The following is a 14,035-nucleotide window of genomic DNA, read 5'->3' as shown; positions in this document are numbered from 1 at the left end:
CATTTCTCTTGACAGAAAATCTCCTCTTCTAACTATGGTTTAATAGTTGATCCATTATCGAAATTAGTCTTTATTTAATTATTCTGCATTTGGATTTTGTTTTTTCATAAAAACAAGCGTTCAGAAATTGTTGTAGAGCGTGCTTCACTTCTGCTTCTTAACCAATTGGGATGACTTTTGGTCCAGCGCTCAAGTCAGATTGACAGTCGAATGCAGGTGACAACTGCATTGACTGATCAGGAGGTGCGTTAAGCGCTTCGGCGCGTAACACTTTTGTTACTAAATATTTAAAAGCGTGAGCAATGCTATAGTAAAGACAGTTGGTTTTCACTCACTTCATCAAGTTTAACAAAATGAAATTTCCATAATTATTTAAAAACCCACATTAAAAATGGAAACCCAATGAAAACCTGGTGTGCTTTCGCTAAGAATCGGACACTGAACCGTTGAACCTCAATTTCTCCTATAGAATGCGATAGATTCGCAACCAGTTCATGAAATAGAATGAAATTTTGCACGTAGGTGTTAAAAATGAAGTAACGCAATGTTCACCAAACCAATTGAAAATATGCATGTTCCTAGGGTTACTTACTTTGGTTCGGATATGCCTTGACATTAACAAATTAGAACAGTTGGAAAGTAATTTCAGTTTTATTATTTATATTTGTTTTTTTCTAACTTTTGATGGAGACGGTTACTCACTGATTTAATCTAATGTCAGGATTAAAGCTAAGCAACAGTGTGTACACATTTATATGAGGGGTGCCCAATTTGTGTTTAAATTCTGATTTATTGTACATTAGTTCCTAACCATGATAATGATTTGTGCAGCCGTATTTTCGAGCCTTCACTTCATTTCACCAGCCCTTCAGTCTCACTCTTGTCTTTTGCCTTCAGTGGAGGCTTACCGCCACTGCTCGGTGCGCCCTTCTTACCGTAGAACATATCGGCAAACAGGCCGGTAAACACCAGCACGGCGCCGATCCACTGACGTCCGGAGAGGCTGTTGCCAAAAAACAACACCGAAAAGAGCACGGTGAAGAACTTCCGGGTCGTGGTGACCACGGAGCATGCGAGCGCTCCAAAAGACGACACCATCATGAAGATGAACAGCTGGCCAAGAGCCCCGGCCAGGGCTAGGGTAGCCAAGTGGTTCAACATCTGGGGTATTTGATGGCAAAGTTTATAAAACTGAACGCTTCGCCGGATACGAGCAGTGGGACGGCTACGAAAATCGTACTCCAACCGTTCATCGCAAGCATCATGTGCTGGGCCGATGGAGAACTGTGCTGACGCATTCGTTCCTGGGAAGGGGAGGTTTCAGATTAGTTATTTTGCTAACGTTGAGATTGTAATTGAATACCTGAACAGCTCCAGTCAACCCGTCCATCGTGAGGCTCAATATAAGCAGCAGTTGACCCAAACCTTCATTCTCCAGTGGGGCATTGCTTGTTTTACCATCCTTAAACATAAACAGAATGACGCCGATGACGATCAGCAGGACAAACATGTACTTTTGCAGCGTGTAAGACTTTCTACCAAAGAGAACGCCCAACAACATCACCGGAATCGGTTTCGCTGACTTGGCAACAACTTGCATCGGGTAGGCTACCCACAATAATGCCATGTTCGAGCTGATCATAGCCAACAGATAAGTAAGTGAACTACTGGCGTAGTACATCTTGGGAGTCGTGTCCGCTCCTTGTGGACTTGCAATCAGTATAGCTGAAATATTTAAACCACCGATTAGAAAATGCTCATTTAACCCAAGATAGCAAACAACCTTTGGCGAAGATCCAGTTACAGACGCACTGCACCCCGACCAGTGCCAGCGTAAACGTAAACCGTTCCCCTCGACTACCATCTTCCTGGAGTTCATCACCGTACGTGCCCCGGGTGATCTTCTCCTGGATGATCCCAAAGTAGAAGTAGCACACGAAAATGCCAACGGCAGCAATCACGACCTTCTTTCTATCGGACATGGTTCCACCAACTTAAACCACCGCAACCAGAACCCTAGAACCAACTACAAAACAACCCCGGTCGGCCAGGACCTGAATTGACACGCGTCACCCACTCTGGTTAACTTTGGCGAGAAATCAAAGCCAAAACAACATTCTTCTGGCCCACTTTGAAGCTGAGGGAGCGTTCTTTTATTACGTAACGCAGTAGGGGGAGGGGGTCGGAGGCCGTGTTACGCTCCATACAAAATTTTTAAAATTTGTATGGAAATTTTGTTACGAGGGGGGGGGGGGAGGGGGTCTAAAAGTCCGATTTTTCGCGTTACGTAATAAAAGAACGCTCCCTGACTGCCGTTTCTTTATTTTGCGGCCGTGTAAAAGAACACGTCAAGCATTCGCTGACAGTTCGGAGTGGGTGGGTTGGGTAGCGAAAGGGTGGTTGGGTTGAGAGAGAGAAAGATTGTAAACAAGGTTTGTTGTTTTTTTTACGGCGACCTGTTTTCACAAGTTTTTTTATGGAATTGAGAAGTTGTATGCAATTTTAAACTTGGATTAATTAAAAACGAGGAATTATTTTTAAGAGAACGCATTTAAATGAATACTATTTAACACAAATAATTAATACAGTGAAAATGTTATTTTTAAATATACGTTTTAACCTATTTATGTTAGTCTGAAAAATAAACAAAAAGGAAGATCTTGCATGCAACAAATTCCAACAACAATTCAAACGAATCATATGAAAGGCAAAGAAGTCAAAACGGTGTAATCGTAAAGCTGCCATCACGTGGAGGGTACCGCAAGCTTCAAATCGTTGGTCGTGTACTAGCTTGTACCTTGATTGTTGTTTTTTAGGTGTGATTTGCCAAAGAAGAGACTGGTTTACTAAATAACACAGAGCGATGTATTGTACCAAGCATCAAGGATAACTAACCAGTCTAAATGGAAATACCAGGATTACTGGCAATATGTCACGGATTACTTTGATTTCCCAGAATTACTTGGGATAACCAGAAACCACAAAAAAACTGCCAGAAACAAATGAATTAACAACAATAACAATACAATTACTTGAAAAAAAAAAACGTTTGAATTGGATCGACTGACAGCTGTCAAACGCACAATAGCGCACCATTTGGTTTTGCTGGCTGACAAAATTTAACCTCACTTTATTTTCGTGTACGTACACGCAATACATACGCACGTAGAATGCTCTATACCACATGCTTGGAAATAGTGTGACATCTCGGGAAATCCCGGGAAACAATTTATGGGATTTTTCAAAAACCGGGAATTTCCTAATCCCGGATTTTTTTATATTTTGCACTGGGAATTTTCGGAATTGAAAAAAAAAACAAATTTTGTTCTGGAAATTCAGATTTGGTTGTAGAAAAGTAGGGAACGCGTTTAAAGATTTGCAAAATGCCTGGCGCTATAAATATTTCTATTTAATTTTATAAATTTTCAAAAAGACTGTATGCAGTCATGTCTCGGTTTAGCACCGCATATGGGGGATGCAAAACCGAGGCGTGCATAACCGAGGCACAGAGCTTATGGGATTTTGGCTATATGAGAGACATTGGCTTTAATCGTACGAAAAATCATGCAAACATCAAACAATTACAGTGTTTTGGAATCGGAATGATGTCTGCTATCCATTAAAATTATTATTTCATGAAAATTTTCACAAAAATACGTATTTTTCCTGTATTTCGAAATAGCATTCTTTTCTCTAAAGAAACCAAAAATATATTTTTATCGCAATATGGGTATCAAATGATCAGGTTTTTTCATACATTTTGGATGTTATAACAAAATTTTTAGAAAATACTCAAAATTTTCACAAAACTACGTATATTCGAAACAATACTCAAAATTTCCGTTTTTAAAATAGTGGGTATCAAACGATCGGGATTTTTTCATACATTTCGAATGTAATAACAATATTTTTTGGAAAATACTCAAAATTTTCACAAAACTACGTATTTTCGAAAAGAAATACTCAAAATTTCCGTTTTTACAGTAATGGTATCAAACGATCGGGGTTTTTTCATACATTTCAAATGTAATTAAAAAAAATAAAATAATCAAATTTTTCACAGAACTACGTATTTTTGAAAAAAAATGATTTGATTATTTGATACCCATACTGTAAAACTTAAATTTTGAAAAGTTTTACAAAAATACGTAGTTTTGTGAAAATTTTGAGTATTTTCAAAAAAAAAAGTTATAACATTCGAAATGTATGAAAAAATCCCGATCGTTTGATACCCACTATTTTAAAAACGGAAATTTTGAGTATTGTTTCGAATATACGTAGTTTTGTGAAAATTTTGAGTATTTTCTAAAAAATTTGTTATAACATCCAAAATGTATGCAAAAACGGAAATTGTGAATATATTTTTCAAAAATACGTAGTTTTGTGATTTTTTTAGTATTTTCAAAAAATATTGTTATTACATTCGAAATGTATGAAAAAATCCCGATTGTTTGATATAAAAATTGAAATTTTGAGTATTTTTTTTAAAAAAAACGTAGTTTTGTGAAAATTTGGAGTATTTTCTAAAAATGTTGTAATTACATCCGAAATGTATGAAAAAACCTGATCATTTGATACCCATATTGCAATAACAATATATTTTTGGATTCTTCAGAGAGAAAAATGCATTTTCGAAATACAGGAAAAATACGTATTTATGTTAAAAAAAATCATGAAATAATAATCTTAATGGATAACTGACATCATCCCGATTCCAAAACCCTATAATTTTCTGATGTTTGCATGATTTTTCATACGATTAAAGCCAATGTCTCCCATATAGCCAAAAACCCATAAGCTGTGTGCTTCAGTTAAGCACTGGGCCGTGCTTAACCGAGGCAGCTGAACGGTGCAAAACCGGGGCAGTGCAAAACCGAGGTGTGCAAAACCGGGGCATGACTTTATACTAGGGTGGTCCCAATCCGGACTTTTTTGGGGCAACATGTCAAGAACGCAGCGCAGCGGATAGCAAACGAAAACGACGATGACGACAAAATTCCAAGCAGAGAAACAGCGCGCGCTTGTAGGTAAACAGGCAGGTAGGCAGGCGAACAAGCTTGTGAGAGAGTTTGAACCTGAGAGAGAGTACGTGCGTGTACGATTTGGAAATAAACATCGTTGTTAGGTAGCCCCTTACAGCTGGCCGCGCAAAAAGGGTCAGTTTTGGGCGCTAATAACTTCACGGGAAAAATCCTAAAAATATGGTGTCTTGGGGAAAGTTGTTCTAAATTTATTGAAGGTTCTACATTTGAGAAACGGAAAGAATCGGATAATTATGGCACCTTACACAGGTAAAAAAGTAAAACAGTTGCTTTTCTCCATACATTTTGACGAATTTTTCCATACAAACTTTAAGCGATTGGAGGGAGGGGTTCCCGTGGTCAGAATGAGCTCAAATTTGGCATTTAGCCTAGTGATGGGTCAATCTTTGATTTCAGGGGGTAGCCCAAAAGTCCGGATTTGGACCACCCTATTCCTATTGTATACGTAAATTGATGGTTTTTAAATAAAAATAGAAATATCATGATTAATTAATTTTTATTAGACACCGTTATCTGTGGCAAATCAGGACAACTGTATCAAACTAAGACAGCTGTTTAAGCCAATTTGTTTGCATAGTGATTTATTTAACTGATGAACTGATGAAGCCCATACACCCAATTGAAATGTGGTCAAAGACAAACTTATGGGAAATGGGACGAGCTTTCCGGTAAAAATATTTTCGAGACTGAAAAAATCAAGTCTGTCATATAGAAATTGCCAAAAACCATCAAAAAACCTATTTTTTCAACATTTTTATTTTTAAAACCGCTGTAACTTTACAAGGATTGGACTTAAGACAATGGTCATTATGGAGACTTTTATGTAAAATTGTCTGGAAAATCGATATCCGTACTCGGATTTTGAAAATTTTGACGTTTAGAGCACTTTTCAAAAAAACAGTTTCAGTAAATGATTTTTGTATTTTTTTAGGTGAGTTGCTCCATCCTGCATTTTTCGTGAGTCTTTTTGTAACATCTTAGGCTATTTTCACAAAAATTTTGAACTAAAAAAAATCGTGGGCTCATCTTCAAATTTGACTTTTAAACTTAAAAATCAAAAATCCTCATAAAAGTGGAGTGTTTTTTTCTTTAAGTGTATTTTTTTTTCGAAAAGCCCGTCAAATTCCCTACAAGTTTGTCTTTGACCACTTTTTGATACGATGCAACGGCTTCGAGATATGGCAATATTTAAATTACGAAATACAAAAATATTTAAAACACTTACGACCTTCTCAAATGTTATTATCGAGTGTAACTGGTTCCATATACACAAAAATGGCTTATATACAGTATGTAAAAAAAGTATTTACACCCCTTGAGCACTATGCACATTTTGTGATGAAACATGTAAAAAATTTAAAGTTTGACAGGAACCTAGTACTACCTTTTGTTCAGAAACTCATGCCAAACATTTTGCTACAAACAGCTCATGAAAAGATGATTTCTATAAAAAGTTATATAACAAATACTATTACGAAAATAAAAAAGGTGCAAAAAAAGTTTGTACACCTCTCGAAAAATTAACATAAATAATAGGGTGGGTACGTTTTTCAAAAAGTTCTCGGATCAAGTTTTAGTATGGTTCCCCTTGTAGGGCATGCCCATAGGGACTTTCATGCCAAATATCAGCTCATTTGGTTGTAAACTGGCTGCGCGCATCAGGGTTAAAGTTTAAATGGGAATTACTATGGGAAAATTGAAATTTTGTTCAAACGCTCCTACAGGTCTAGGAAAATAACGCGCCAACTTCTGGTATGGTCAGGCCTATGGGGAATGGTCTGGAGAACACTTTTCCCGAAGAGAGCATATGGATTCGTTGTCCCTAGACCTGGCGCATCGGCAAACAATCCGATGTCTCCGAAATCAACGGTTTTCGCCCAAAAAGCATCAAATTTTCCTTAGCATGCTATGAAAGCTTGATGAACACCGCGACGCCATACGTCAGGCAGCTACCACGTGGGTGAGAAACGGCTGGAATATTCAATTGCAAACCTTCTTTTAACCAGAAAATGATCATTTCGAGCAATCCTAATATTATTTAGTCGAATTTAGAATCATTGCATAGCAAATTTGTATTTTTTTGCAAATATTTCAACCACGTGGTAGCTGCCTGACGTATGGCGTCGCGGTGTTCATCAAGCTTTCATAGCATGCTAAGGAAAATTTGATGCTTTTTGGGGGAAAACCGTTGATTTTGGAGACATCGGATTGTTTGCCGATGCGCCAGGTCTAGGGACAACGAATCCATATGCTCTCTTCGGGAAAAGTGTTCTCCAGACCATTTCCCATAGGCCTGACCATACCAGAAGTTGGCGCGTTATTTTCCTAGACCTGTAGGAGCGTTTGAACAAAATTTCCAATTTTCCCATAGGGCATGCCCTACAAGGGGAACCATACTAAAACTTGATCCGAGAACTTTTCGAAAAACGTACCCACCCTAATAAATAATGTTATTTGTTGACAAATCACCATAAATCCAGTCTCTCAACTCCAAATAGGCATTCTTGACTTATTAAAAAAATAATTTAGATTGAATATAAAGTTTACTAACTACTTAGTATAAAAGTTTATATAACTCTGGAAATTCTATATAAAACTTATCTAAACTTAATTTTGCAAACTTTTAATTCAACTAAATGTCAATATATTACCATAGAATTGCTAAATAAACATTTTGGAGTGGGTATAACACCGTTTTGGGGGTATTTGTATCGATAGAATAGATTTTTCGTTGGAATTTCGTACCAACCCGGAATTACGTCGTCGGAAAATCCGCCGGCATCCGAACCGGTCCACAATTCTTAAGTCAACCTATGTGGCATCGGAAAGGGCATAAAATTTCCGATCTTTTGATACCCATACATCTAGGTTTTCTATAAAACCCACGTTTTTAAATACTTAGACAAAAACGTTGTTATGGTTTTGTTTGTGCAACCTGTCAAAAATGTATGGACTTTCGTATTTTTTGTTCTCGTGGATCAAACTTACTTTTTGCCCAGGTATTTAATTTGTCCTCATAAAGATATGTAATATTTGAATATAAAATCTAGTCAGAATAGCTAACTACATAACTGTTCGGAACACAATTTTTGCATCATTACCTTGGCGTTCTTTATTGCGAGATTCCTACTCGAAACTAGGTGTCCGTAGGCATAAAACGGCGATGTAATCCAAACGTCTTTTTAAACCTAAGCTCCCATCCACCCCGGGATTCAAACTGACGACCTTTGGATTGAAAATCCAACTGCCGTCCAGCGACACTACCGAGACAGGACCCAGGAAGACGACCTGGACTGAGCAAACAGCCAAACCTCTAGATTTTTCCGGGCCAACATTTACTTCCCCGTCCGACGAAAGGCGTGATCAGAAAAATTTTCACCAATGTGTAACAGGTCGTATCGAGGTGCTCCGATTTGGATGAAACTTTCAGCCTTTGTTTGTCTATACATGAGATGAACTCATGCCAATTATGAACCCTCTACGACAAAGGGAAGTGGGGTAAAACGGGCTTTGAAGTTTGAGGTCGAAAAAACATAAAAAATCTTAAAATTGCTCCCATTTGCGTAAAACTTGATCAATTCCAACTCTCTTAGATGCATTCGAAAGGTCTTTTGAAGCACTTCAAAATGTGCCATAGACATCCAGGATTGGTTTAATTTTTTCTCATAGATTTTGCAAATTACTGTTAAAAATGGATTTTATTAAAACCTTAATATCTTTTTGCAACAGCCTCCAACACCCATACTCCCATAGGTCAAAAGATAGGTAATTTCATGGACTATAAGCCTACGGTATTAACTTTTTGGCCAATCGCAGTTTTTCTCATAGTTTTTCGATTTTTCTATAACAAACATTTTACAACGTAGCTTTTTGCCCTGTAGGTCGCCATAGCGGCACTTTTTGGTCTCAATTTTGTCATACTCGGAGTCCTCGGACAATTTCACGTAAGTTAGAAGTGTTGGAGTTGTAAATTTGATTTAAAAAATAATTAAATAAAACATTTTTGAAAAAAGAAATATATCTTATTTACCATGTGATCAATACGTCAAATGCTGTAGTATCAAGTAGGCGAATATCTGTTTTACTCCCAATCCGACAAAATGTTAAAAATTATTCTAAATCATTCTAAATGGCATTTTTTACAATCAAATTTACAACTCCAATATTTCTAACTTACATGGAATTGTCCGAGGACTCCGAGTATGACAAAATTGAGACCAAAAAGTGCCGCCATGGCGACCTACAGGGCAAAAAGCTACGTTGTAAAATGTTTGTTATAGAAAAATCGAAAAACTATGAGAAAAACTGCGATTGGCCAAAAAGTTAATACCGTAGGCTTATAGTCCATGAAATTACCTATCTTTTGACCTATGGGAGTATGGGTGTTGGAGGCTGTTGCAAAAAGATATTAAGGTTTTAATAAAATCCATTTTTAACAGTAATTTGCAAAATCTATGAGAAAAAATTAAACCAATCCTGGATGTCTATGGCACATTTTGAAGTGCTTCAAAAGACCTTTCGAATGCATCTAAGAGAGTTGGAATTGATTATGTTTTACGGAAATGCGAGCAATTTTAAGATTTTTTATGTTTTTTCGACCTCAAACTTCAAAGCCCGTTTTACCCCACTTCCCTTTGTCGTAGAGGGTTCATATTTGGCACCACCATTAATACCATTATTTCATACAATCTCTACAATCTCAATCTCTACGCTGTACTGTACGCTTTGCCTTATTTCCTTTAATAATTTATTATTTTTCAGCTGGTTACGAAGGTAATTAACTATCTTAAACAAAGTCATTGATTATATTAATTTATTATATTATATTGTACTATATATTATTACACTAAACACAACTTTCACAACAATAACGCAATAACAAACCGGAGCGTTTGGTACGGTATGTTTCGTGGTGTGCGTGCGCACTAACGCGGTGTTGTGCTCCGGCCGGTCCGTCGAATTTACTCGCGAATCCGTGGTTATCCGGTCCCCCGCGACGTGAAGTTCCCGTCAGTAGGTGTTGGAACCTGTAGTGAAGCGGTGCAAAACAAAATCCGCGTCCAGCGATCGCAAAATCGCCAATATTTCGCGCGAAAAAATTGGTCGATCTTGCGGTTTAGATCTGGCCAAACAAGTGAACAATAAAGTGCTCCCCGGCAACAAGAAGCTCGTCGTCGTCGTCGTCGTCTTCGGTCCTTCGCATCGCGGTAGTATTGTGTGATCAAAATAAAATCGGCAAAAAGTTTTTTTATATTAAAAATTAAAAAGAAAATTATAGTGAAAGCAAGTGAGCGTTGCGTACGTGCTCCAAACCCGCCCCCCCCCCCTCCGCCATCCGTTTTTGGGCGGCTGTACCCCAGGTTAGGGGCGGCCCAAAACAACGTGGGGTTTTCGACTCCCTTTCTCCGTGAGCGGCTGTTCCCAGGTTAGGGCGGCTCTGAAGAGGTGAGCGACCCCCTTCAACGGGCGTCTGTTCCCCAGGTTAGGGGCGGCCCGAAGAAACTGGTGTCTGGCTCCATAGTCGAGGTAAGCGTCTGTTCTCCATATTAGGGGCGGCTTACAGCGGATAGAGTTCAGACCCCCTCGAGCGGCTGTTCCCCAGGTTAGGGGCGGCTCGAAACAGCGTCTGTTCCCAGGTTAGGGGCGGCTGATTAAAAGTCCCAGTGCCAGGGTGGGACTCTAAACAGTCCTGGTACGACGGTCCTCCGGCGAGACAGGGGTTGGTGATGGCTACACGCACCCGCCGTAAAACCAAGTCCAGAGAGCTCCAGATGCGAGCCGATCCAATCGCCGACCCGATTTTCGGGGATCCAGGGATTGGAAACTCGGGACGTGGAACTGCAGGTCTCTCAACTTCGATGGGAGCGACCGCATTCTTCATAACGAATTGCGGGTCCGCGGTCTCGAAGTCGTTGCGCTGCAGGAGGTGTGCTGGACGGGAAGGACCACCGAGAGCTCGGTGGGTATACTATGTATTGAGCGGCGGCGATACACACGAGCTGGGGACAGCTTTTATCGTGCTGGGCGAAATGGCGAAGCGCGTGATTGGGTGGTGGCCAGTCAACGACAGAATGTGCCGGTTGAGAATCAAGGGCCGATTCTTCAATCTGAGCATCATCAACGTGCACAGCCCGCACATGGGAAGCGACGCCGATGACAAGGACGCTTTCTACGAGCTTCTTGACCGCGAGTACAGGAAGTGTCCAAAACACGACGTCAAGATTGTCATCGGCGACTTGAACGCTCAAGTTGGCCAGGAGGAGGAGTTTAGACCGGTTATTGGGAGGTTCAGCGCTCACCAGCAGACGAACGAGAACGGCCTACGACTCATCGATTTCGCTACCTCCCGAAACATGGCCATACTTAGTACCTTCTTCCAGCACACCTCCCTATACAAGTACACCTGGAGATCACCAAACGACACGGAGACGCAAATCGACCATGTTCTCATCGATGGTCGGCACTTCTCGGACATAATCGACGTCAGAACCTACCGTGGCGCGGACATCGACTCGGACCACTACCTGGTGGTGGCAAAGCTGCGCCAACGCCTGTCCGAGGTCAACAAGATCCGGTACCGTCGCCCGCAGCGGTATAACCTGGAGCGACTCAAGGATCCTGAGGTCGCTACCCAGTACGCGCGGGAACTCGAAGCTGCGTTGCCTGACGAGGGTGAGCTCGCCGAAGCCCTCTGGAGGCCTGCTGGAGCCACATGGAAGCAGCCATCAACGCAGCGGCATCGAGCGCCATCGGGTACGTGGACCGAGTTCGACGGAACGGCTGGTTCGACGAGGAATGTCAGGCGATTTGGGACGAGAAGAAAGCAGCGCGGGACAAGTGGCTGCTGCACAACACCCGTGGGAACAAGGAGTCGTACAAACAGTTGCGAAGACAGCAAACCCATCTCTTCCGGGATAAGAAGCGCCGCCTGGAAGAGTTGGAGTGCCAGGACATGGAACAGCTGTATCGCTCCAACGAAACACGCAAGTTCTACAAGAAACTCAGTCAATCCCGGAAAGGCTTCATGCCGCGGGCCGAAATGTGCCGGGGTAAAGACGGAGGCATCTTGACGGACGAGCGTGAGGTGATCGAAAGGTGGAAGCAGCATTTCGACGAGCACCTGAACAGCCCAGAGGCGGAGTACCAGGGCGACGGGGGAAACGACGTCAGCGGTATGGTGGACGGCGAGGACGAGCCAGCACCCACGATGAGGGAAGTTAAGGATGCCATCAAGAAGCTGAAGAACAACAAAGCAGCGGGTAAGGATGGTATCGGTGCTGAACTCATCAAGATGGGCCCGGACAAGCTGGCGGCCTGTCTACACCGGCTGATAGTCAAGGTCTGGGACACAGAACAGCTACCGGAGGAGTGGAAAGAGGGAGTAATATGCCCGATCTACAAGAAGGGGGACAAGTTGGAATGTGAGAACTATCGAGCCATCACTATTCTCAACGCGGCCTACAAAGTGCTGTCTCAGATCATCTTCTGTCGTCTGTCAGAGCGAGCAAAGGATTTCGTTGGGCCGTACCAAGCCGGTTTTGTGGAGGGGAAATCGACGACGGACCAAATCTTTTTGCTACGCCAAATCCTCCAAAAATGTCGCGAGTACCAGATCCCGACGCACCACCTATTCATCGATTTCAAAGCCGCGTACGACTCGGTCGATCGCGAAGAGCTATGGAAGATCATGTACGAGAACGGCTTTCCCGGGAAGCTGATCAGACTGGTGAAATCAACGATGGACGGGGCACGGTGCAGCGTGAAGATTTCGGGGCGATGTCCGACCCGATCGAATCGCGCAAGGGACTGCGACAAGGCGACGGTATCTCCGGCCTCTGTTTCAACATTGGGCTTGAAGGTGTGATGAGGCGGGCGGGCTTCAACATGCGGGGCACGATCATCAACCGGTCCAACCAGTTCATCTGCTATGCCGACGACATGGACATTGTCGGCAGAACGTTCGAGGATGTGGCCAGGCGGTACACCGAATTGAAGCGGGAAGCGGATAAGGTTGGATTGAAGGTGAATGTTGCGAAGACGAAGTATCTGCTGGCAGGAGGAACCGAGTCCCTTAGGACTCGCATAGGACCGAGCGTGACGATCGACGGCGACGAGTTCGAGGTCGTGGAGGAGTTTGTGTACCTCGGATCGTTGGTTACGTCGGACAACAACTGCAGCAGAGAAATTCGGAGGCGCATCATCACCGGTAGTCGTGCCTACTATGGACTCCACAAGACCCTACGGTCTGGTCATCTTTCCCGGCGTACAAAGTGCACCATGTACGAAACGCTGATAAGACCCGTCGTCCTCTACGGGCACGAGACGTGGACGATGCTCGAGGAGGACCTGCAAGCGCTTGAAGTTTTCGAACGGCGAGTGCTTAGGACGATCTTTGGCGGCGTACGGGAGAACAATGTGTGGCGGAGAAGGATGAACCACGAGCTGGCGCAACTCTACGGCAAGCCAAGTATTCGGAAAGTCGCCAAGGCTGGCGACGTCCGGTGGGCCGGACACGTCGCAAGAATGCCGGACGCGCTGGATGCGCGCCAACCGAACCAGACTATCAATCCGGTGAAGTTGGTGTTCAATTCGGAGCCGGTTGGAACGCGGCGGAGGGGGGCGCAACGTGCACGGTGGTTGAACCAGGTGGAGGAAGATCTGGAAAGTGTGGGAGTTCCGCAGCGGAATTGGAGAGTAGCAGCCCAGGACCGAGTTAGATGGCAACGCATCTGGAGACAGCTCATGACCCGGAGGTTGTACGAGCAGTAAAAGTAAAGTAAGTAATGTCCACGCCTCCTTCCTCTCCTGGAGATTCTGTGAAATGTGATCCGTTCTCAGAATCCTCTCTGCGGTAAACACAACGCAGTAGGGCTGGCCGCTTTAATTTTTGTAATACATTTTCGGGTGTTCTCGGATGTACTGCAATTATTAATAATGACAAGAAAAGTGCTTGGGGCGTAATCTAATCACAAGACTTTCCAGCATGCTTTCAT

At 42.4% G+C, this 14,035-nt stretch overlaps 1 protein-coding gene across 1 annotated transcript; it reads right to left on the bottom strand.

Annotated features, from left to right (window-relative positions):
• Positions 1–632: 632 nt before the first annotated feature.
• Positions 633–2,136, bottom strand: LOC6037780 (solute carrier family 35 member B1 homolog). The gene is given in 4 exon segments (XM_001847606.2): positions 633–1,157; positions 1,160–1,304; positions 1,364–1,725; positions 1,784–2,136. Coding segments are annotated over 4 exon segments (1,011 nt in total). The 5' UTR covers positions 1,983–2,136; the 3' UTR covers positions 633–852.
• Positions 2,137–14,035: the final 11,899 nt, after the last annotated feature.

This window comes from Culex quinquefasciatus, chromosome 3, assembly GCF_015732765.1.
Source record: "Culex quinquefasciatus strain JHB chromosome 3, VPISU_Cqui_1.0_pri_paternal, whole genome shotgun sequence".
Classification (NCBI taxonomy): Eukaryota; Metazoa; Arthropoda; class Insecta; order Diptera; family Culicidae; genus Culex; species Culex quinquefasciatus.
Note: the sequence above shows the minus strand (reverse complement) of the source record. Positions and strands in the feature narration are given on the sequence as shown.